Source organism: Corvus kubaryi, unplaced genomic scaffold, assembly GCF_017639235.1.
Source record: "Corvus kubaryi isolate FWS band 111438036 unplaced genomic scaffold, C.kubaryi_AGA036_p1.0 37392, whole genome shotgun sequence".
Taxonomy (NCBI): Eukaryota; Metazoa; Chordata; class Aves; order Passeriformes; family Corvidae; genus Corvus; species Corvus kubaryi.
This window is the reverse complement of record NW_024581131.1, coordinates 12,891,123-12,916,763: the sequence shown is the minus strand read 5'-3', so window position 1 is coordinate 12,916,763 and position 25,641 is coordinate 12,891,123. Positions and strand designations below refer to the sequence as shown.

Here is a 25,641-nt window from a genome sequence, read left to right as displayed (position 1 = left end):
TAGACCACAATATTTCTACAGACTCCAGATACTTAAGTTTCAAAGTAGCTTTAATGACACTTGGTAGCAAGAGCTACACTTCCTACCTTTTCAAATTCTGCATCTATCTGGGAGAGAAGGGCTGGCTTCTCATCCTCAAAAAACATTCGCAGAGAAGGTCCCACATAAAGATACATTACTCCCAGCAATGTAATGGCAGAAGTCCTCACAGCCTGCCAGAAAGAGGAAAAAGCACTCAGTCTTCAAATTCAGGACTGATAATAATTTAGGATTAAGATTCTAAATTTACTCACTGGGTTAGTTGCAGCAAGAGCTGTCTTCACATTACTGATGAAAGCTTTGACATTCAATCTGTGGAAAAAAGATGTCTCCCATAAATAAAACACAACACAGGAAACAGCACCAACAAACAAAATCACAGTATGTTAAAGAAAAAAGATACCCCTAGACAGATTTACACAACTAACTTACATGCAGGAGATAGGCACACTTATAAAATATCATCACAGGTACAGTGTAGGTAGTAGCTGCTTAAATAACTACTGGAAGAGATCAGTTTGGAGAATAGCCTATTGTGAAAAATCAATCAGTAAACAATTTATATCAAAGCCTACTATTATCACAGCTGTAAAGTTTCTTAAACTACATAACCCATGTGAATGCTAGGACTGAAATGTTGAGGAATGAATCTAGAAAACATTTTAAGTACCTGAAACATGACTACACAAAAAAGGTGGGGGTATATTATCGTTGTGGTGGGTCTTTCTGTTTTGTTAGTCAGTCTCAGGATCTTCCAGAAAAAGGCATAATTTTCAAAAGGAAATTTTCAAGAGAAATGAAGGAAGGTTTAAATTCCTGAATCTTCTATATTTTCTGTGCAGCCTCAAAAACTGCTGTCCTAGTAACACAGCTACACACATTACCATGCTGTAAATACATTTTTTTGGGGGAATTTACTAAAGAAGAGTTTATTTCTCAGACTTAATCAATGTCACTATCCATTTAAAAGCCACAAAATATTTTAAGACAGGCATAGTATCTGCCCCCATAGCCAAATAAATGTATCTGAAGTCTTCCCTGCTTGCTTAGAGATTTTTTTCTCAGGACTAAACTATTACATATGCTTGACCACTTTCAGTTAAAAGACTAGTGATTAAAAATCAAGGAAAGCTATCCCTGGTTCTGATGGAGAATTAATTTCTTACTCTCATAGTGCCAGCTATAACAACAGCTATTTTGTTGCCCAAAACTTCATCCACCTGTTATCAACCTCAAAGTGTCTCTCCAAGAAGATTAATAGGCATGCTGGTATGTACTCTTCTGTAGGCTGTCAGATTCAGTTGTTGTGGTTTTTTCTTTTAAATTATAAAATATAGTGGTCCACCTGGGTACAGGTGTATCCAAGTAGAAAGAATGCAACAGACATGCAATACCACAGCTCTGTGCCCAGCCCACACCTAGAAGTACCTTAAGTTCGAGACAAATGCTCTTCAGAGGTCAAGTGACAAATAAAGCAGCTAGTAGGGTAATCACATCCTATCATACTAGTAATGCCAGATACTTTCAGTTATATACTGAAGAGCTAGAAGAGTATGGCTAGCATGAGAGTTTAAGTAACTAGAGTTCAGATGAACAGAATCTTAGGTCCAGATTAGAAACATTTTCTTTGAAGTTTCTCATAGCAATTCACTTAAAAGACTTACCCAGAAAAGCCAAACTCCTTAATTGCATTTGAAAGCCAATTCAAGGTTTCTGACTGGTTTTTAGGATTCTTCTGAGAGAAAGCCATAGCCACAACCTGGAATAGAGAGTTAAGTATAAACTTTCACTGGCAAAGCAGGTGACAGAGCACTGTAATAAAGAAGTGAAGATACCCACAAAAAACATAGGGCAAGTGAACAGAAGAAGCTAGGGTAACAGAAGAGGAAAAAGCAACTGTGTCACTGTAGCAGGATGTAACTGGAACCGAAGTGAACCAGAAGTTCCTGAAGTACTTAAAGGCAGCCAGCAACACCTTTATTATGGATTTGTACCTGCTGTGGCAGTACTATAAAAAGCACTGAATAATTATTCATTATTACTGTGCCTCAGAAGATCATGAAAGAGATCCTCCTAGAAGCACATGGAGGAGAGGGAGGTGATTGAGACAGCCAGCACAGCTTCACCAAGGGTAAGTCCTCCCTGACCAACATCACGGCCTTCTATGATAGAGCAATTACATCAGTGCAGCTACAGATACCACATATCTGGACTTCTGTCAGGCCTTTGACAAGGGCCTCCACAACACCCTTCTCTCTAAACTGGAGACACATGGATTTCCTGGGTGGACTCCTGTGGATAATGAATTTGTGGAACCATCACATCCGGAGGGTAGTGGTCAATGGCTCAGAGTCCTGATGGACATCAGTGACAGGCAGCACTCCTCAGGGATCCACAGTAGGACCAGTACCATTTAATGTCAAAAATGACAGACAAGAGGATTGAGGGCATCCTGAGGGCAAGTTTGAGATTAAACAAGCTGAGTGGTGGAGTTGACACCTGAAGGACAGGATGCCATCCAGAGGGACCTGGACAAGCTTGAAAAGTGAGCCCATGGAAACCTCAGAAGGTTCAACAAGCCAAGTGCAAGGTGCTGCACCTGGGTCAGGGCAACCTTCCAAGGAGGCTGGACATGAGCCAGCAATGTTCACTCACAGCCCAGAAAGCCAACTGCACCCTGGGCTGCACCAAAAGCAGTGCGACCAGCAGGGCAAGGGAGGGGATTCTGCCCCTCTACTCTGCTCTGATCTTGTGAGACCCCACCAGAAGTGCCACATCCAGCTCTGGGGCCTTCAGCCCAGGAAGGACATGGATCTGTTGGAATGACTACAGAGCAGGGCCACCATGATTAAAAGGTTGGAGCGCCTCTCCTATGAAGAAAGGCTGACAAAATTGTAATTTTTCAGCCTGGATAAGGCTCCAGGGTGATCTTATTGTGGCCTTTCAGTACTTGAAGGAGGCCTCTGAGAAAACTTTTGACAACGGCATGCAGTGGTAGGTAGGACAAAGAGGAATGGATCTGAACTGAAAGAGGAGCTGTGGATGCCCTATCCCTGGCAATGTTCAAGGCCAGGTTGGATAAGGCTTTGAGCAACCTAGTCTAGTAGAAGGTATCCTTGCCTATGGTGTGGGGGGAGGACTTAGATGATCTTTAAGATCCCTTCCAACTCAAACCATCCTATGATTCTACTTTCAATTTTAGAAGGAATACATATTTAACTTCTGCCTCATGAAGCATCTCGAGAGCAAACAAATCACTTTCATGCAACAGAGAAAAACCAAAGATTTGGGATTTACTCCTCAGACTGAAAGGACACCCCACATATTATTTTGATTTTATTTACTGAAAGAATACTTTTGCTGCTCACTCACCTGCTCAGCAGTCCACGGCAACTGACACGCTTCTGCTATTGCTGTCATGGCCTCTTTTGCATTGCTTCCACATTTCACATCCCCAACCTTGTCTACAAGGCCATCCAGCACAACCTGTGCTGAAGTTTTGGAGAAGTTTCCTTTCTGTGCAATCAAAGCAACTACATGCAGTTTCATCTGCATCACCTGCAATGTCCGTAACAGCAAGAAAGTTACTCATGTCTTTGTGTATTTTAGACTAATTTTTCTTATTCTATAGATCTATAGATACACATAAGAATTACATGTATTTGTGGGTAAACACAAACATATCCACAAAATTTTAATTTGTGTACATATACACATTTGAATATGTAGAAGTATTTACATACACATATTTTATACACATACGTATATGTGTTTTGTGTGATTATATACAAAAATTGTGTACATACACAAATACATATTGTTATATATACACAACACCAAAATACTGGGCTGCCATTATCTACTTTTAGAACTTATATACACACACACATATGCTTATATATATGCACATGTATACACACACATCTAAAGACAATCTTTAGATATCTTAGATGACATTCAAGTCTCAAATCTCAACAGAAATAAAATCCAGTTTGAGAGTTTATATTCTCATTGATTACAGATAGAACTGTGGCCACAGTGATATATGCACTTATAGCCCTTTAGCTGGAAACCACTTAATTATATTAACAAAAGATGGACTGTTTACTTACTGAAGGATAATGCATTACCTGAAAATTTGTTTCCTTCCAACCAGGTTTCTTGGCCAGCATTCTTACTAGAGCTTGGCAAGGCATTTCACTTCTCTCCATAAGCTCAACAGCCTAAAGTATAAACATGAAGTTAGCCAGTGGGCCACAAATTATACAAAACTCAAACAGAAGTTCTCAACTGTCCTCTAAGTATTTTCTTAATACTGAATTAAATTGCAGAAATTCTCAGCATAATAACTTACCTGAAGAGCCTCTTTTACAAGGATCTTGAGGTACTGAGCCAACATTTAACCTACAGCATTCACATCACTACTCCTTTAATGTTCTTTAACAAATTTCCTTAAAATCACTATTGGCCATTCCAACCATGGGAATTTAACACTTAACTAAAAACAAACAAACACCCCCAAATAACCCACCTGCCCCTCAAAAGGCTGCTTTTGTTTTTTAAGATGAAGTATATTACGCACCTTTCATGTTGGAATGCTGACTACACAGCAGAGATTAAGCCTGAATATGATCTAAATTACTGGGGTTTAGCTGTTGTTAGGCTTATTCATTCAACTGAAATGGCAACATTTGAGTAAAGTAGGTTTCTGCAGCAACATTTCAATGCAGCCAGTCATCATTTCCTAATTGAAGTTAGTCACTTTTCCCACTAAAATATTAAAAACTCAGTCACAACTGTACTGGTGAAGTGGTATGAACTACCTGTACATCTACAGTTGAAGCTTTTTTGAATGTGAACTCTCAAAGGTTGTCTGATGGATACCTTCTGAGTGGCATGTGATGCTTTTTTTTTGTTGTTTGTGACTACGTGAAGCACTTTCCACCAGCTGCAGAGACTGCTAGTATTGTATAAGACTCTAAACAAACATGTCAGCCGGCACATAGTTGATTATAATCAATCGCTACCTAATACACAAACACCAGGAAATTATTTGCAACAGATTTGGCCTAGTCATTGCAAAACCTTTTGTTTAAATCTAGCTATCTTTGAGACCAAGCTTTAGAACTATTTGGAGTTTTAAAGAGACCTCTAAGTATCCTTGGTCAAAATACAAGTGTTTTTGACAAAAGCACAACTACCTACATTAAGATAAAATACTTACTCCACTATTGTTATGGAATTTAAACCATATAAGCCACTTGGCTTTTGCAAGTATTGTTTTATCCATCAGAAGTGCTGACATACAACTACTACTAGTATGTATTTCACAAGACTTACCAGGCCTAAAGAGCTGAAGAAATCAATACTTGTTTTCTCTTTCCCTACTGCCTCTTATCAACCATTACAAACATACCTTCTGAAACTCCTCCATGCAGGCAAGCCTCTCTTTCCAGTTACCACTGTCCAGCTGCTGGATACAAGAAGCTGGAAGGACAGCAGCAGCTTTCTCTTCACATACTTCTATCTGCAGGCAGATCAGAACAAGGTTAACACTCCACTGTATCCCTTCAGAGGAGAGCAGCAACCCTAAGGACAGGTAATATAGTGGACTGGCCCTTGTATTTGGTGCGCATTTAACGAATTATAAAACAGGTTCTGTTGTAGATCGAAAGATTTTAGAATAGATTATAGTTTAGGGGTCTTAGGGGTTTAGAAAGCTGCTAAATTGCACTGCAACAGAAAAGTAATCCCTGGACAGTATGAGAAACTGTGCAGACAGTCAAAAATAATCTTTAATACCAACTATCTGCTTAAAGAATCAAGCAGAGGCAACCTAAAATTTGCAAGGTAATTTTGGATCAAGTCTGAATAAACACTGTCAACAACGAATCAGCACTTGATGAGGGCAGACAGGAGAAGACCTATCTTCAGTCTCCATTTTAGCAAAATGGAAAACTAAAGTTATCTAGTGATAAAAACTTCCCTTGTTTCATTGCTGTCTGCATCACCTTCAGGAACTGTATTCTCATTTTCTACTGTATAAACTAGCAATATAAACTGGATACACAATGGAAGTTACTCATTCTAAGCAGTACTCCAAATACAACTATGGTTTGGACTGACAGTCCAAAAAACTTGCAGATACATCTAGCAAAGCTTTAATAGGTTTTTGTTACTCTTTGACCTACAGATACCTGAGTGTACCTGGCTCCCTACCAAGAAAAGTAGGTAGATGCCCAGCTAACATGCAGAATTCAGTAATTTTTTTGAAATGTAACTTAATATGAACAGCACAGAACAGTTTTGTATCAGTTCATTTAATTGTTACTTTATTTCACTTCAGATTTCAATGTAAACTCCAGAATAATGTATTCTCAGGCTTTTAATAACAGACTCCTTCAGTAAATAATGTGTCCTAAATTACATATGAAGTATCATTGGTTTTTTCATCTTTGCCTACTTCAGAGACAACAGTATACCCTGTTATAAGGCTATAATCATGATTTATTGCTTACTGTGCCAACAAGAGCCTAAAGAACAGGTGTAATTACCAAAGGTCCATTTCACCAGTTATAAATCTATACGTATTGCTTTCCCTTCTCCTAACAAAAACAACCTCAGTGAAAAATTTTCAAGTACCTGAAGAACTGATAAACCAAAGCTGCAATCACAGCAGGCTTTGTATTTCAGAGAACAGCAGAATACTCACAGAGAGCTCAGACTCAAATATTTCTTTGATCTCAGGACCCTTCTTGCCTTTAGCCCCAGCACCTCCTGTACCTGCAACTGTAGCTGGTTTGCCTTTCTTCGGTGGGGCCCCAGCCTAGAAAGTTAATGGACAAGTTAGCCAAGACGAAATAGTCTCTAGCACAGATATCAAAAGAACTGCTATCTTTCCTACACTACACTGCTATATTCTAATGTCAAAAAATACGTATTTCTTTGATAGCATAACAACTGCAGGCAGAGATAGTTTTCTGTTAGAGCTTATTTAATTAATATATTGCTTTTAGACTATAGGCATTACAAAACATAACAGGGATGTACAAGACAAAGAAAGATGAAAAAGGAAAGAATGTATGTATTTGCGAAAGTTCAGGAAATAATGCATTCATCTATATGTTCTCCTACAGATCCTGGCTGGATACTAAACTTGTGACTGGTGTCTCTTTCCCAGGTTATCTGAGTACCAATAGATTTCAAAAATTTATCTGTTCTCCTATTCACTTCCAGGTATCCCACCTGAAGAACTAAGTAGCATATTACAAAGACCACCTACTGCAGTCAATTTTTAAAATCCAAAGAATATTAGAGAAATGCAGGCTAATAGTTCAAATTATTCCAAAATAAACAAAGGAACAAACTAAAAACGATGCTGAAGAAATACTCAATACTTAATTAGTAACCTTGCTAGTTATAAGGAATGTTGACTTCAGCCAAGTATTACCATATCACAGAGCACATCAATGTTACATGCGAGGCTCCTCTGAATGCCTCCAGTCTTACCACTACTTCAGAATCAAAATCTGGTATTAAGACTTAAATGACAAGACAGTTTGTATCATTAAAAACCGAGATTTCATCAAGTACACTCCCAGAAAGTCCAAGATTGCTTCTGCTGTTAGGCTCACCTACTCCTGCAAAACGACAGTGAGAGCTCAGTGGAAGGAGATTCAACAGGCCACCTTTGATCTGCAGTAACTATTTGATGCAATCACATACAACTGACTGTCAGACAATCTCTTACCTTCACTGCAGATGCTTTTTTCAGTGGTCCTGGTTTGGTTGCTGCATCTTTTGTTTCTTTATCTCCTCCAGGCCCTGGAAGAGCAGTGGTCTTTCCAGCAACAGGCTTGCCTTCCTTTTTCTCAGCTGCTCCGGTTTTCTTACCATAAACCAATTCTACCTTTTCAGCACACTCTTTAATCTGTCAAGCAGTGACGGAAAAAAAAAGGTGGGAATGAAAAGAAGCTATTTAGCTACAACAATTGGATGTAGAGTGTCCCTTTCCCAGCAGTGGCTCAAACTTGACTACTCTGGAAAAAGTATGAAGAGTTTATTTACTTCACAAAATTTTGTTATCCAGTGTTCCTCCAATAGTAAGGTTAACCAGTCAGTGGTATCTACCATCACTGTATTGCCAAAATAATTTTCCTAGTTCAAAATAAAGTGCATTTATAGACAAAGAAAACACTGACATCCTACTGATACTTATAGATGGTCTAAGACTAAGTCTGAGCACCTTAAATTATAAAATCTTCATTCAGTCAACATACCTGTCAGGTTACACAAAAGTATAACAACTTTGTTCTTGGAAAGTCATTAATACCAAATCTTATGTAGTAATAAAAAATTAGACCATATGGTTGTGACCTAAAGGCTTGTTTCAGACAACAGAGAAACTGTCAAAAAACAAACAAAACCCCATATACCACCAACCAAAACCACAACTAAATCTCACAACCCACCTCATAGACAATACAGCCAGATGCTTTATGTAAGAATGAAAAGATTTTCAGATTCCCTGCAACATCAATAAAATTTAAGTAAAAAAAAATACATCTTCAAAAACCTGTGCTGAAATTAACTAGGCTAAAGCATCATCTTTCATCTTCTCTAGCCTAAGATGTAGCTTAAAATGATAAATAGAGCCTTTTTTACATTTATAACAATACTTACCCGATCAAGCTTTAGTTTGTCTACATCTGCTAGAAATGGATTCACAGCCTTCTCTCCAGCTACTTTCAAGGCAGTGCCTAATGCTTCAAATCCAGCATCTCTTACTTCAGGAGCAGAGTCATTGATATGCTGCAGAGAAAAGACAACTTGTCATGTGACTTGTGGCCCATATCTAAACATCTATTATATAAATCCCTTCCCCTTATTTAAAACCTTAGTCTACCAAAGAATAATCCTTAACATTCCACTGCAGAAAGAAAAACGTTGTTTCTCCCCTCTGTTTTCCTATGTACTGATCAAGTCTACTTTTTCTCAGATACAGCCATGTTCTCATCTTTGCGCCTTTTCCACAGATAGAGGTTGAACACTCATGCTTTAAACATCATGACAGTTCATAAAGAGTTTAAAGTTCTGCAATCTTGCTCAAATCTCCATTTTTTAAGCCAGGGATAGTGCCCATAACAAGGAAAGGGCTATTTTGCAATAAGAAAAAAGTATACATCATTATTATCATTTACACTGATTAATGCTCGAACTTCACTGCCACGTATGAGTCAATGATAGTTGTTCTTTTATTCATAGTAAATGGCAGCATTCCAACAAAAACTTGTTGGAGATGTGTGCAAGAAGCAAGTGGCAGTGTCTGGGAGCTCAGTAGTTGTAAATCACTGCCTTGATCTATTACAAACTTAGTGAATCTACAGCTTCAAAAAAGCTAAGAAAAAGGAAACTGAATTGTTCCCGACTGACAGTCGCCTTCAAGTTTGACATCAGTCAAAACTGACTCTGAGGGCTACACAGCACACAAGAACCCTTTGGTCTCTGCAGTACCTTCAGGTCTTCCTCCCCAAACAATCCAATGTTTCAGAACAACACTGCCCAATGTCAAGTCAATGCCAGAGAAGTACCAACTCCTTCTGCTTTACCTTGAGAAGTGCAGCACAGAAAGGTTTTAACAGGCTTTTTGGAAGAGTAGAAGGTGTGCAGTGTCGGAAGCTTCTTGCAATGAAAAGGGATGTTTGTTGCTTAATTGTTGGGTTTTTGTTGTCCATGACTGCCAAAATATCTTCACTTATGTTCTGCAGTGTGGTCTACAATGTTGAATAAAAAAAGTCATTATTTCAGTAAAGAGAAAAGCAAATCAAAATTAGAGACCAATTCTCAGACAATGGGGAAACTTTCACTTTTACTTACTGTAAGAAAGATTGCATCAATGGCCTCCTGCAGTGCCTGCACTACCTGGGGCTTCTTCTCTTTGAATTTCTCCAGGATTGTTGGAACAACCTATGGAAAAGGGAACAAAAATGTCAACCCCCTCTTCACTAATATAACTGGAAAGCCTAATAGTGTGCACCCCGGTACTTTGCAGAGAATTCAGTAATTCAGACATTCCTGCTGTACCCCTCCAGAAGTACACAACAGCAGTCTGAACTAGTTTATTCTTGCTGCTGATATTAAACTCATTTCTGTCACTATTAACAAATACAGATTTCTGAACAATTTCATAACAAAAGGCAGACATACAAATTCACAGATAATTACAGATTAACGCTCTGGAATACAGAACAATAGAATGTAAATAAACGATTTCACAACACAAAGAGTGCTGTGCTCTTGTATTCTAAGAATCCAAGAAAGCATTTAACCTGGCCCCTCTTTCCCAGCTTTCTGACAGCACTAAGCATGGCTCATTAAGAAGTCCTCATCTGATTCACAGCTAACAAAAGCAACCAGAATCCTCTGCGGCAATATTTTTCAGATCTATCATCTTGAAAAAGCACATCTGACAGTAAACTATGCCATACTGGAATTTGACAGCAATTTCTACCTAGTCTAGGTGCTCAGACAATCACTGATGAAAAAACAAATACATAAAATATTAAAGGGGGGAAAAAACCAAAAAAACCCCTACACTGCAGACTTTCTCACATGCCAGTAATATGAACAGGTCCATTTTAATATGTTACACAGTAAGTACTTCTGTCAGTGAGCCAGAAACATGCAGATCTTAACTGTGGAAAGCAAGCTATTTTCAAGATTTGCACAAACACAACAGTTCATAGTTTGGAAGCAGTTGGATCCTTTACAGAAGTTATAACTTCTTGCATAACACAAAATAGATTCACTTTCTACTCAGAAGCTGACTATGGGATCTCAACCCCTTGTGGCACACCACGACCTAGGCTCAGGTGGTATCTTTTTTTGGGCTGCAACCTCCAAATTCCCAGTTCACAGACTTCAAAACTCAAAAAACCTTCAGATAATACAGATGGCACCACAAAGACCATCATACACGCTATTGAAGGTGCTAGACACCCCTACAACCTACAAAGTCACAAGGAAGAGATATTTAAAATCACGAAGCCTCTGTTTTAGAAAATGCTGACAGCCAGAATTAGCATTTTTTAACATGGAAGTTAGAAGCCATAGCCCATGTGAGAGGGAAAGAAGAAAAATTAGTCCAGGGCTACAAATGCAGTCAGAGGTGAAGCTGGTACACATGTACTCAATTACAGTGAGTAGTATGGTTCTATGCATGATTTCATTACTCTTGTTAGAGCACAGATTGCAGACTAACATTGCAGTCCTATATTTAACTAATAAGAGCTTATAATCATATAATTCTAGCAACAATTCTGTTTCATAACACTTCAATGCCCACTCTCAGGAGAGGTCTACATCTCCCTCACAAGTAAATAAATCCAGTAAACAATCAAGTGAACTGCTAAAATAAGTACTGAGATTATGCAATTCAGTGCTGCCATTACAGCACTGAAAAAGTCATATTCTCAACAGCATTTGCTTGGCAACCACAGAGCTACACCCTTATTTTAGAAGCTTGGCTCTGTAACTAACTCTGTAGCTATAAGGGTTAACCTTCAGAAATCAACTATAAAACAGATGCAAGAATGATTTTTATAACTACAGACAGCTTTCAGAATGAAAGTGACTGTCCAAACTGTTGTTCAGAGTTCAGGAGACTTGAATGTTTCTGAAGCAGTGAGATTCAGCAACTTCCCAATTCAGAGACAACTCTATCAACAGCCAGGCACATCAGTTCTCTGTCTCTAACACTGTTACTTTTTCTTATCACAGGAAAAATTTGACTGAGTAGTTTAAAGAACACAGTGACACAGGCTTGAGAAATGAGGGAGAACTGCAGCTCATTAAAAGCTCTCTTTGTTTCCACTTACTGATTAAGCTTCCCTGTATCCCCTGATATTAGCTATTGGTAAGAAAAGAGCAGCAAAGGAGAACAAACAGCACTAAGCTAGATCACCAGAACATTTTGGTACTAAAAATCTCAGAATTTTTGGCTATTTAAAGCAGACAAGAACCCCCACAAAACCCAGGCAACAAAGAAACAGAACGCTCACCACCTACCATCCCCCAACATTCAAAAAACCCAACCATCATAAAACATACACCATGGAGGTGCTAAGTAGAGCTCTGATTTAGAAGCTGTTTTTTCCACTGTGCCCTACAAACGCATTCCTGTGGGGGTATCTCTAGGATGAGGTAATGTAAATAAAGTTCATTTCATGACACAGCAATTCAATTTTCTTAGTACAGAAGACTTATAATGCAACAGAAAGTTTCACGTTGCTGAATATGAACGAAGAAGGTCCTTTCAAACTTAAGCTGCAAAGACCTAGGCAAGTATTTCAATGCTTACTCTTTTAAGGGGTAGGTAAGCATTTCTAATTGTACAAAGAATACCTTTCATAAATACCAAGGCTTGACAGGGAAAAGGGAAAGGGAAAGAAGGTGTCCAGCATCAATAAAATCAGGAAAAAAAGTATATACTCTTACTTACATGCCCTGCATACTGTCCAAATTTCTTTCGGAGGCCTGTAGCTAGTCCAGCAAGGCATTTGGCAGCCAAAGCAACTAACATAACATTTGTATCCTTTCCAACAACCTGAAGAGAAAATCCAAGTTTCAGAGACAGAGAAGAATGTCTTACAGTAGTCAGTGGGCCACATATTGGGTTATTTTCACAACTGTTCCAGCTAGTAATTTTCTACTCATGAGTATTATATCAACTCAAACTTTTAAACTATCATACAAATAAATTACAAACAAATACTAAACTGTATGTGCACTCTGGGTTTTATTTATTACCTTTTTGAGAACTTTCACCAAGTCTGCATAGTCTCCTGATTCCAGCTTGGGATTTTTCACTAGCAGTTCAACAGCCTCTAGAGCTTCTTTCCTTTCTTGCCACTTTTTTGCTTCCTGCAGAGCAAATAATTTACATTAAATCTATAAACAGGAACAGTTCTGGAGAAGCACACTTGCCACAAACCATAGATTAAAAACTTTTATTCCATCCTGAGAAAATCAAGGTCTCCCTACAGTTCAACATCAGTAATTACAATGAAATATGAAATACAATCTTTTCCCAGGACATACCTCAGCCCCTTAAAATTACGGCTTTCTTGCCACTAAGTTCAACTTTAGGACTTATTTGTGGTAGTCTATATTTTATTAACACTAGTCTGTTATTATCCATGCAGCACTAAAGCACACATTGCAGAATACCCATAAGTCTTCAGACTCATCAGCTACACATAGAATTAACAGGTAGTATTTAAGTTTATGCTTACTATTTTCTCATAGAAATCTTTGGGAAGCTTGGAAAGAATTTCTACAGCTTCAAGCAACTCATATGCATCTACTTGCGGTACCGCCTCTTCTTCATCATCACCTCCTGCAACCAGAAGAGAGAAATATATAAGCAGAGTGACACAAAATTTTGACTAGAGCACCACCTAAAGCTCATTGTTTAGAAAGTGCTATAAACAGCTGTGATTTTGCTATTTCAAAAGACAGATACTCTTTCATCTAAACTTCCTCCTGCAGACATTTTCTTCTTGTGTAGTGCACTCCACGTTTTGCACCAGCTTGAGTAAAAGCTCCTTTACAATTTAAAGCATTCCTTCACAAACTATATACAAGTAATGTACTTGCCAATGGAGTTCAGAGATTGAAGTTTACCTCCATCTGCATCTCCTCCAAGTCCCTGCTGCTGCTCAAATTTTGCTTTCAGCTCCTGTTGGGAACGCAGGAACCTGGTCTGCTTAGGAGCAGCTGATGACACTTTGAACCATTCTTCTTCCAGTTCTTTTAGCTGCCAAAAGGGAAAAGAGTCATTGTATCAGAGACATTATGCACATATTTCAAGACAAGCAACCCATTACAGTTTTCCCATTTCAAAACCAAGATAGCACTATCTTTCAAGGTTTTTTTTCTGCCACTAAAGGAGTGACTTCATTTCACTGTTCAGAAGTCTTTGACTAAGTATATCCACAGAACAGAATACTATTGCAAAGCATTTATGTAAGAACAAACTGTAGAACAGTCAGAATGGTGTGGCCCTCTGTAGACACTTTGAAATAAAAATGGCTGAACATGAAGGAAGCTTTCCTTTACAGCCATGCTATTATTACACATTAAAACTGAGATGAAACACACATACTGAACTACATTTGATGAAACAGTTTGGTTTTTTTTAACCATGCCCTTTTGAAGCAAGCTACTGCTTTCCACCTGAACACAATTAACTCAAGTGGGTAGGAGGAAAGGATGCATAATTTATAAAGTTTTAAAATTATGAAATAGTCTATCATAATGCAATGCCACTTCCTGAAGGGCAACAGTCACATCTTCAGCATCATCAAACAAGTATGAACAGATGCATAGAGGAAAAAACTTCAGGAAAAAGGAAACTGAGAATGAAAATGATTGACTTGAAGACTTTCAGTTCAAGGGTCTTTTATAAGGGCAACCATTCTACTGCTCAATTTCTATCCTCCGTTTCAGTATGACACTTCACCCCACAACTTCATGTATGTTCAGAGCAACAAAACATTGTTAAAATTTCCTTACAAATGACAAAGAGTGACCAACATTTTGGGTGAAGTTACATGGAGCTAAAAAAACACATTCCAGTTTTGACTGTAAGAATGCCTAACACCACAGAATCAGGGAGGATGACCATCAAAGTGTTTGATCAAATGTTTGGATACAGAAATACTTCTGCCTACCTGAACAGAATTTATGTTCTGCAATGGAGGTTTCAAAGCATCCCTTATCCAACGGTAGATCTCCACAGCAAGGAGCTTGGCTTCGTCTCGAACAGCCTTTTCCCGAGATTCAAAAAGTTTTGGCAATACTTTTATGATTGGCTTCAGTGAGATTATCTTTGAACCAAATTCACTGAAAGTTAAACACACAGAATAGCATCAGTGTCCAGGAACCAGGGAGCAATCCACAAATAAATAATCTTTTAAAAAACAGTCTATGAAAGTCTTACAGTGCACATTCAGCAATTTTGTCGTTTACTCAAACCATTACGATAGATATTATTTTGAGATGATGTAGGATTTAAAGAATACATGCCCTATCAAAATTAACCTCCACACCCAGTTTGGAATTATAAAATCAGGCCTCTCATATTACTTCAAAGCACTTAATCTAATCTGGTGCTTAAATCGGCTCCCTTGCCGGGGGGAAAAAACAAAAAGAGAAGAAAGAAAGAAGCTGTCCTTAGACCAAAATTTGTATGACCTACTTTTTTTTTTTTTTTTTTTGTTAAATCAGAATAGAATCTCCTTTGTCTATCCTTGGAAGCAAACTGCAGTAAAAGCATTAGTCACTTTTCCACTTGTTGGACCAGATAATTAGAGTGAGCTTGGGTCATCTTCACAGAAAACACGTGTTGAAATATGTGCTACTGAAAGAACACATGAAACAAGTTTCACAAGTTTCCCCAGCCAATCACCCGTCCTTGACGGGAGATTCTACATGCTCCTGCACTTAATACACGAAACTTCCTATTTCAATCACTGATGAATGAGAACACAAGAACTTTCTTTTCAAACTCATAGTAAAGTTAACCGCTGTAGTTACTAAGGCATCATAAGTAAATCACCTCAAAAGCAATAAATTTTTTGCTTCAGAAACATTTCTTCTTCTTAATTTTTTTCCATCACACTTTTTCTTATGGTTCCCTCCAATTCAAGTTCCACGTAAAAAAGCTAGCAAAAAAGGCTGCTCAAGAACTAAAATCTACATGTCTCACTTTCTACAAATTCTAGTGCACATAATTTTATTTCAACACCAACTATAAAACATACTAAGTACAAAAACCTTCAAGAGGTCTTGGAAATAATACAGTTTATGTGAACAATAAGTTGCCCAATAATTCAATTTTTCTATCATGACTCAAAAAGAGAGCATTTGGGAAAAGTGCCTATGCGAACTTATCAGTATCTAATTCATATAATCTAATTTATGTAACAAGAAAGAACAGAAACCTTAGCACAAGACAGAAAATACCAGAAATTAAACTAGTTATGCATTCAAGCTACCCACCTAGGTACAACATAGACAAATTTTGTTATCAATGCAGAAAGCCTACCAAAGCGTAAGAAAAATTTAAGTAGCAACACAGCTCAGAAGCAGAAGATGGAGTTTAAGCCAAGAGGGCTGCATGAGAGTATTTGATCTTAACATCACAAAGATAATAAAATACTACATGTAAGAAAAAAAAAACCAAAACAGATGTGGCACATTTTACAGAAGTAGTTAGTTGAAAGATACTGAGGAAGGTTATGCAGGTTTCTAATTACACTGCACTGTTAAAAGTGTTAAAAGGACATTTAACTAGATAAGCAATTTTAAATAGCTAAAATATGTTCTTAAATATAGGACAGTAGTTTCACATAGCAGAATCATAGGTAATGTGTTAAGCCCAAAGCTTTATTTTGACATTACCAAAGCCTGAAACAATTAGTTTAACAAGGATCATCTCCATGTATGCCTCAGCAAGTTCTCTAAAAGAAATACAGCATAAGGCACTCTCCACATAAATGATAGTTTTCACATGAGCTACTTTACTCAGAAAGAAGTGTTTTGTCCATAAATTCCACAATTACCTGTTTCCTTTAAAAAAACACCTAATGCTCAGTAAACTATATATACACCAAGTATAAGAATTTCATAAAGCCCTAGCATTTTTCACTCAAAGGCAGCAAACAAACTTGATGTGGAACCAAAAATTAATGTAATACTGAAGCCTACTACAGCATCTTAAATTGGAATTGATTTTTAGGGAGTACTAGCAGCTCTCCTGGTCAATAAAGGAATTATTATATAGACAATAGAAGCTTACTGTGCAATGAGCTTGGTTTTCTTTTTCTTCTTCTAAAAACACACACTGTGTACCCAATTAAACATGTCCGCACCAGTGAAGAAAACGGTGGTTTAAAAAAAACCAAAAAACCAAACTACATTTTAGTTTTCACATCAGTGAGTTTATTACAGATACTCAGAAGAGAAGCTTCACAGTCTGTAACAAGACTCACTAATCTTGCCCTTCTTTCAGAGGCTGGGAAAATGCAAGTTTGGTAAACAGTTACCATGAATGAAAAGAGATTCAGATGAGGCTTGTACAACATCGACAACCCTCACATCTAACAGATCCTATGATGCTGTCAACTGTTGTTGCCAAAAAATACCAGTTCAGGAAAGATGCATTCTACTCAACAATAACAAGGGCCTGCTAAAAACTTAAGCAATAAAATTAGACTCCACATATTGCTGGGGTGAGGAAAAAGCAAAGAAGAAAACCACAAAAAACACCATGAACTATAAAAGCTTACCTTAGTGCTTTCCTCAGTGTCTCTATACATGCTACTATGATTTTCGGGTTCTTGTTGTCCAGACCCTTTAATAATTCTTCTTGTATTGCCTCTCCTTTCTCAATTTCTATATACATTAGACATATATCTAGACCCAGCTCTTTTGCTCTGGCCTTTGGCTGATTGAACACTTTATTTACAACTCCAGATGCTACTTCTCCTGTTGTCCTGAAAGGTGAGAGAGTATTACTTTTGAAACATTTACGTGAATTAAGTGTTCTACATCATTATCTACAGAAAAAAACACACGCAACACTGAAACCAGATTAAAACCCAACAAGTCTTCACATAAAAGGGACTACATCTTAAGATAACCTTCAGGGAAATAACCTTTTGTAAGGGATGACTTTGACATCTGGTTTAATTAAAAGAACACAGATCATAGTTAACATGATTCTAACACCAGACTACACCAGTGAATAGTAGACGTTCTCAGGAGTGTATTAAAATTCTCTAGTTGAGGTTCACAAAAATGCCATGTCCTGGATTTGTATACGTTGCAGTATGTTATCTGTATCAGTACATAATCCCAGGACAGTATTTCACATATCGTTCCAAGCTTCAGATAAACAAAATCATTTACATCACTTTTAAGTCAAGGAGTGTGCAAGGTTGTTAGATTTTTAAACAAAGCTTTGGGTTTATTTGTTTTTAAGTAAGACTTTTATTCATTTAATCAGGTCACAAAGTCAGTGGACAAAAGCACTAATCTAGCCTATTATGTGCTTTTTATTTCACCCTCAGTATGGCCTATTTCATGGGCTAGACAACAGAGAAGTACTAAAAAACATCCAGTGAAGAAATTGGCAGGTATGGAGATTCATATTGGTTATGCTGGATGCAACATCATATAAACCTAACTACATTTTATTTCATGTATGAATTACACAGACATCCACCTGAAAAAAAGGCTCCTTCCTGTACAGGTAAGACTGTTTCAATCACACAAGAACAGAGATTCCAGTTCATAGCACTTACACCACCTCATTACTGATTTACTTTTTTTGCCATTTCAGAAATTTTTACTAGCGCCTTCAATAGTTTCTTAGAACACTGCAAGCAATTTGTGACAAATTAATATGCACATGGAGGCCATCCACAAGGAGAGCCTGTCATTTGGCAAGTTCTCTGGATTAGAAAGCAAGATCTGCTCTTAACGAGAGAGATCAGAATTGTTAGTGGCCACTGCACAATCTACATGCAGCTGCAGCCTTTCTCAGAGAGGCACATTAAACTCTCCTAACAGCCTAAGAGCAGCAAGGAAAGGCTACTTACTTCCCAGCTACATGAGCATTTTCAACATAAGCAAGAGCTGCTTCCAGTCCTTTCAGCTGAGCCACTGCATTGGAGTCAGTCACAAATTTCTTTATCAATCCAAGATACTTGGACCATTCAGGACTCTTTTCATCATCTATCTTCTGGAAGAGCTTCAGGGCTTCTTCATAACCGTTTAATCTGGCTTTCCATAGCTGGAAGCAGAAATTGGACATTTAAATGTTGTGCTAGTACAACCTTAACTCACCAATCTCACAAAGCTCTTCAACCATACTTGAAAGTATACTCATCAAGCTGGCACCTGCAGATTTCTCCTCAATGTCTATATTAATAACATGCAACAGGCCAAAATACTTGTTTTTCTCCTGCCAAGAATGACCTGGATAGAGAGATGCCAGTCTTCCCCACTGCTCTTCCTAAGTTCTAGCAACCACCAATGAGGAGGTGGGAGCCCAACAATAGCTGCAGCTACAGATGAGTAATTTCTCCACGTGAATGAGCGAACTGATCTTTCAGTGCACAAGCTTACGCCATACCATGCTACTAAAATCTGCTTAATAAAGGTTATTCAACCTCTAGGTTGGATAGAGCTGATGCAGTTTCAGAGCTGTTAATACTCACACCATGCAGGTGTCAAGATTACCTAACTATGGTGTATTTAGATAGAGAAGCACTACAAAATCACCAGAAGCAGAGATACGCAGCAAGCCAAATCCAAGATTTCCTACCTTGTGTTCACATTTCTGATCAATGGGCAGCTTCATCCACTCACTGTCGTCCCCCATTGTAAATCAAGCTCTCTCTATAACTACAGTAATTTCTGTGGAGATAAGGACAAGTTAGAAAACAGAAAAATACATATTGGGTGTATCCATAGTTATACCTAAAAAGTACAAAAACACAAAACAAAAAAACCCCAACCCCCCTCCCCCCCCCCACTTCTGTAGCAAATCTCATCGCTAATATGCGATCCAAGGTTGTAATTATATTTCGGTACAGACCTTGAAGACCAGACCACTATTTCACTATTTTTTAAGCCCTAGAAAATTACCAGAAGCCATTAAAGATTAGAGAGCAGTGCAGTTTGTAGTATTTCTGACACTACAAGTCTCAGTCAGTGAAAGTTTTAGTAAGCCAAAAAAGCATGTGGAATATAACCTCACCTAAGCTTGAGGAAGAATGTACTACAGCTAAAGGCACTAAACCAAAGTGAGTTGCCATCAACATTAAACACTGACTCTTACTGACACATGCTTTTAGCAACAGGTGCCATGAATCAGTGTCAAAAAATAATCAGATGCAAGTGTAAGGACAGTCATTTTAACAATTTTACAAACAGCACAACTGAAATGAACAGTTACTGAGAAGAACAAAACCCATTTTTGCCCTAATTCTAATGTAGGCAGCGTCAGCAACTGTCAACAAGAGATCAATTTCTTGCCACGTGTAAGGCTCAAATCCTTACTCATTCAAGTTTTAGTGGTTCCCCCTTCCCTTTAGATTAAAATAAGAACACTATTACAGTATGACAGATGAGATCTCAGGCTCAATGCCTGTCTCAGACTTATTGTACAACTAACCTGGCTGCTCAGAAAATAATGAGAGAACATGTCTGATGCAGAGAGATCAGCAAAATGAAAATAGCAGCAGCAGTAAAAAGAGCTCCCAGTGTTATTTATACACACAAAATCAAACTAGAGATGGAGTAACACATTTCAACACACCAGTTTGAATTCACAGACCAAGCCCAAAACTCTATAACCCGACCATATACAACAATTAATCACTACAGGCATATAAGCACACAACACTAGTAGAATGCTCCTAACAGAAATTCAGCCTATACCAGCAAAACTGTATACTTTAGCATACAAAGTATTTCACCTAATACTCAGAGGTTCTCTGTAGAAAATTAATCCCTTGAATTAGGAGTGTATTTCCACTCACATAAATTAATATAAGCAAGTTCTTCAAAGCCTTCTGGTCAGCCACACAACACTTACAGACACAGCTAACTCGACGGCAAAATTAGGCTAGCAACAGCCTACAGTAAAAACAACCTTTTTTATTCCTTCCTGGATTAGTTAGAAGATACTTAAAAAAATAACAACCCAACCTCCCAACAATTAAAAAACAAAAACCATTAAGAAACACAAAGAACTCCAAAACCCCTACCTGTCACCAACACACAGAGCCTCACAGCAAATTACACTAAGCTTGCCTTAAATATTTACAAGTTCCTATGGATGTTAATACTGTTCTCACTATACATGCATGAACTATTAATTTGCCCAATGGCAGTAAAACAAGAGTTAATGTCAGAACACAAGTTGACTACATATATAAACAAGTGTATCCAAGCATTATTATGGTTTGTCCTTCTCATTTCCCTTCTCATCAAACAAACAACAATATGGCTATTTTTTCTTGACATCAGCACAGTGGTACCAAGTGTGCGTCTAAAGAAAAAAAAAAAATCTTTTTGGGAGGGCCAAAGAACTGTAAACCACTAAGAATGAAAGGATCTGCTCATTAGGTAAGAAGAAAAGCACTCAGAAGTGAGGCTACCTAAAATCCATTCTACTGAACTGTTAATTCTGTTTCACTACCTTTCTAACTGTTCAACTTACTGAAAAACAAAACAAAACCCTAGTCACAGCATTCCTCCATGTCAGGAATTGACAAAAACGGCACTCCAAATTAAACTTTACAATAAGAATACAACTCAAAGGCCATACCAACCTCAAACAATCATACGAGGTCAAAAGGGCAAGTGAGTTACTGCATCCAAACCTCATCAGCCTTTTGCAATGGATCTGCTTTCATCTGTTTAAATTCCTGCTTATGTTTTCTCTGCCCCAACCTCTCCTCTTATCCCTCCTTCAGCCTAGTGAAAGAGTTCAAAATTAAATAGAAATTAGACTCCTGATTCAAACTCAATGCATTTTACCTATTAAAAAAAAAACAACCTAACAAAAACCCCAAACCCATCAAAAACCAAAAATCAAACACGCACACCAAAACAACACAAAAAAAGCACCACCCCACACCCAAAAGCATGGCAAACACAGAGGTGGGGGGTAAAATAGATCTAATTCTATGAAGGTGGTGACTTCTCTCCAAAAGCAAGAAATGAGACTGAATTTACATGAAAAGCTTTCCAAACAGCCAACCTAGCAAAGGATGCAGGAGTGCCCTAGGGTGAACACAGTTTCCAGCAGTAAAATTCCCTATCACTCAAGTTAGTTCTGCAGCCAAGTGCCATCAGCAAAGACAGCTTTGCCAGTATAAAATGAGATTGTATTAGGAATATCTTCATTTTAATGCACCAGTACAGAAATAATGGAGTACTTCCTCAGTGTGGATGCAGACAACATAAATAGATGCAGCGGTTTCTTCCCAGTGTCACATACACCTTTGTGAAGAACAAGCAGAGTGAACTTCATAGAAAATTAGGTAGTTCTGATTCTTAATCAGAAACTTGGAACTAACTCAAGCTATTGCCTCTTTGTATTTTGTTGTTGTTGTTGAAGAACACATGAGGAACCAATACAAGGATAACAGTTATTCACAACAAAAAAAAAGGGGGGGGGGGGGAAGAAAGCACTAACACACCTGCCAGCAACAGAAACAACAGGAAAATTCCAGCAACAGAAACAACAGGAAAATTTTGAAACCTGTATTAGACATCTAAACTCTGTTTTTTAGAAAACTGACAAAAGCATGAACTTCCTACTTCAACAATAAAAAGAAACATTTATTTCTCTCTGGAGATCTGTTCTGCCAAGGAAAGAAGTCTCATTGTAGGACAGTCCTCAATCAAGTACTACAAACCTCAATTCAGTTCAAACCCTAGTCAATAGCAACTCTATTAAAAAGGCTTGTCCATTACAGGACTAATACTGATTTACAATTATTTTTGCCCGTACACATATACAACAGTTCACTGCCACAAAGTACAACCTTTTGCTTGTACACTAGCGATACATTACAGAATCTAGAAGAAAAGAATCTAGGATTTCCCTTCCCACATCACAATGTACTCACCTTGGGGGGATCACACATAATAAGAGAGACAGAAGGAGGGAAGCTGAATGACCATGAAACAGCATTTCACCTATTTTTTCAGTCTAGTCAATTCAGTTCCCCTACTACTTTCTGTCATTAACATCTACAATCAATACTTCAATTAAAAAATGGGTTAAGTTGCCTTCTACACTGACTCTGGCATCTAAAAATAGTGATAAAATTATACTTCCCCCAGCAATTGACAAATCCCTCTAGAACAGAATTTCTCAGAAAGTATTCCATGGTCACAGAGGGAAAGCTCCTTCTTAAACATCCAGTCTTTCTAGCTTCATCACTGCTCACATTTGTCCAAATGCCAAGATTTTGTACTGTCTACATCTTGCATTTACAAGAATAAAAGACAGTTGCTTCTCCTCTCAATTAAGTCACTGGGTTCTGTATAATCATAGTGTATCCCACATTTGACAAAAAGGTTTTTCTTAAAAGCTTCTTTGCAAAGACACGTAAACCTCAAGTCCTTCTCAACATCCAAGTAGCAAGTGACCTCATTATACGGTAACACAGCTAAATTCTGTTATTACTAGTGAATTTGCAGCAATGAAGCGTTTGACCTACATAGATTTTTTTCTGTTGCCACAACTTGGAACAAACAGAATTAAGACTTTCAGTAACAACATTCACTTTGTAAAATCCAGAAAACAATACTTCTGAAGCAACTGAACCACCAAAGTTAGTTTTGTGAGAGACATCTGTCATAAAACTGGTCAATGCAACATTTCCAAAAGCAAGTCACCTGAGAAATCTGTAGTGTAAATGAAGAACAAATCTTCCCTGACAGTTCTTGGCAGGGCAAGTTTATATTATGGAACAGTGAGAAAATGAAGACCATCAAGAAAAGAACAGGATCTTTTTAAGGGAGATCATGCAAGATGTGGCAAGAGTGGAAAGCATTTACAAGGTAGCATAAATGCAAGAGTTTCAAATGTAAAAGTGAAAATTCTCAAATGAATATAAGTAAGTTTGGAAACAAATTTACCAACACATTAAAAGATTGTGGCAAAGTATCAAAACATCAAAGTTTGGATTAACCATGCACTACTCTGAGCAGCTCCTACTCAACTTCCAAATAAATGCTTTTCCAGCTACAGTTTTGAGAGCTGAACTGCATTAACATTATAGCTTATAGCATGGGGTACCGCTAAGGAAAAGTCTTTCCATCATTAACATTCAGAAATGTGATTTCTTTTGAAGCATACATTCATCACCTATCATTACATTTTATTGTGAAGTGTCAGCTTCCAGACGATTTTCTACAGATGTACAATGGCAAAATAGGAAGCCATTTTATGCTAAACAAAACCAGCTGTTTATTGATACTGACTGTCTACTTCTCCCTACTCACTTTCACCTACTGAATACTACTGTGGCACAAGAACATCATCAAATATTTTCATATTTTGAAAGATTCTCAAAAGCATTACTCAAGACTAAGTTCTGAGAAATCAAGACAGGTCTTTTTAAAGGAAAAATCTGTTTGAGATGTTCCTATACAGTAGGGCACAAATTTGGAGTGTATATGGTTGGAGGTCACATTTCAGATAAAACTGTACTTCCTGCAAGACAGATCTCTGTTAGTGCAGCCACAGTTTTCCTAGCAGAAAAAATTTTGTTTGTTTATTCATTTAATGGCAGTTCTGGGTCACATTTGCTCTTCGGCTCTGAAACAATGAAATTTCACTTTCTTAGAGGTTTAGTCCAACATGGGTTTTTTGTATTTGCTAGCCAAACCTTCCCATTGGACGCAACATAAAGTAGATCAGAAAAAAGGTTGAAGACTCAAGTAATCATAACACAGTAGGCAATAAAAATTTTACCAAATTTTAAAGGCTGGCATTTTCAATTGACAGATGAATTATAACTTGCAAGATACAAGATTCTTGCTGAAAAAAATAGCAAAACCTCAGAATAAGGAAAAGAAAAAGGAGAAATGCATGCTAAAGAGAAGCTACGGCTTCAGCAGCAATGAAATGGCATTCACGAACAAACAGCATTAAATTCTCTCTTGCCTGCTCTAACTTGTACGTCCTAACTCACCTCAGTGAAATTTTAACAGCATAAATGACAAGTCATTGGTAAGAGATATAAATACTTAGTTTCTCTGGAAGGATAAGTTTTAATACATGGCCTGTGAAAGTAACCAGGGCCGTTCTTTTCCACTCATCTAAAAGTGAAAGACAATGCAAAATAAACTGACCTTCTGTTACAGCAAAGACCAAAAGCAATTTCTAACTGCATGGGTAAGCCTGGAGTGAAGCCAGTCTTACGGAGACAAGAAGGGCAAAAGGGAAAAGGGCAACCCACGGGCAAGTGCACAGGCATGCACTGACATAATTCTAAGGATGGACTGTTGGAGTGAAAGATGTCGGTGGGACTGTGCTTATAAGCTGTAAAGTCCCCCACCCCTCAAGAGGTTTTACAAAGCTCAGGCATGAAAAGGCTCATGCGATGTTCTTTAAAAGGACGGCCTGAACTGCTGATGAAGGAAAGCTCCCGCGGAGACATCACTAGCTTCCTCCTTCGCCAAGGGAAGCTCCCTCCAGCACGGCTTCCCTCTGCAACTAGCGGCGCCCCCGCCATGCCCAGCACCTTCCAGAAGAGCACTCCCTCCACTTCTGCCCGCAGCCCCAGATGCGTCCCCGCAGCCCAGCGATGTTTCCCGTTCCGCGGGTGTCTAGCCGCAGGCCGCGGCCGGGCACGGCGAGCAGGCCGCCCGCCCGCCCGGCATTGTCTCTGCCCGCCGCCTCCGCCCCACGGCCCGGCCAGGCCGGGCCGGCCCGGGCCAAGCCCTGCCAGCGTCGCCGCGCACCGCCCGCGGCTTGGCCGGGCCGGGCCGGACACTCACCCTGAC

At 38.3% G+C, this 25,641-nt stretch overlaps 1 protein-coding gene across 6 annotated transcripts in view; it reads right to left on the bottom strand.

Annotated features, from left to right (window-relative positions):
* The window catches only part of CKAP5 (cytoskeleton associated protein 5), a 54,265-nt gene that overhangs the window by 24,362 nt on the left and 4,262 nt on the right, over window positions 1-25,641 (bottom strand). For 5 of the 6 annotated variants that reach the window (XM_042038473.1, XM_042038469.1, XM_042038475.1 and 2 more), the window contains 19 exons: window positions 19,433-19,524; window positions 18,705-18,898; window positions 17,391-17,597; window positions 14,772-14,943; window positions 13,723-13,855; window positions 13,332-13,435; window positions 12,847-12,960; window positions 12,539-12,643; window positions 9,916-10,005; window positions 9,648-9,812; window positions 8,722-8,850; window positions 7,790-7,969; window positions 6,752-6,865; window positions 5,456-5,566; window positions 4,170-4,262; window positions 3,412-3,597; window positions 1,704-1,798; window positions 294-351; window positions 87-212 (listed from right to left, as the gene is read on the bottom strand). In XM_042038473.1, coding sequence (XP_041894407.1) covers window positions 87-212; window positions 294-351; window positions 1,704-1,798; window positions 3,412-3,597; window positions 4,170-4,262; window positions 5,456-5,566; window positions 6,752-6,865; window positions 7,790-7,969; window positions 8,722-8,850; window positions 9,648-9,812; window positions 9,916-10,005; window positions 12,539-12,643; window positions 12,847-12,960; window positions 13,332-13,435; window positions 13,723-13,855; window positions 14,772-14,943; window positions 17,391-17,597; window positions 18,705-18,898; window positions 19,433-19,489 — 2,433 coding nt within the window. In that variant the 5' untranslated portion in view covers window positions 19,490-19,524. Of the gene's footprint in view, window positions 1-86; window positions 213-293; window positions 352-1,703; window positions 1,799-3,411; window positions 3,598-4,169; window positions 4,263-5,455; window positions 5,567-6,751; window positions 6,866-7,789; window positions 7,970-8,721; window positions 8,851-9,647; window positions 9,813-9,915; window positions 10,006-12,538; window positions 12,644-12,846; window positions 12,961-13,331; window positions 13,436-13,722; window positions 13,856-14,771; window positions 14,944-17,390; window positions 17,598-18,704; window positions 18,899-19,432; window positions 19,525-21,446; window positions 21,592-25,641 lie in introns of all 6 variants that reach the window. The other variant, XM_042038472.1, reaches the window with a different exon arrangement.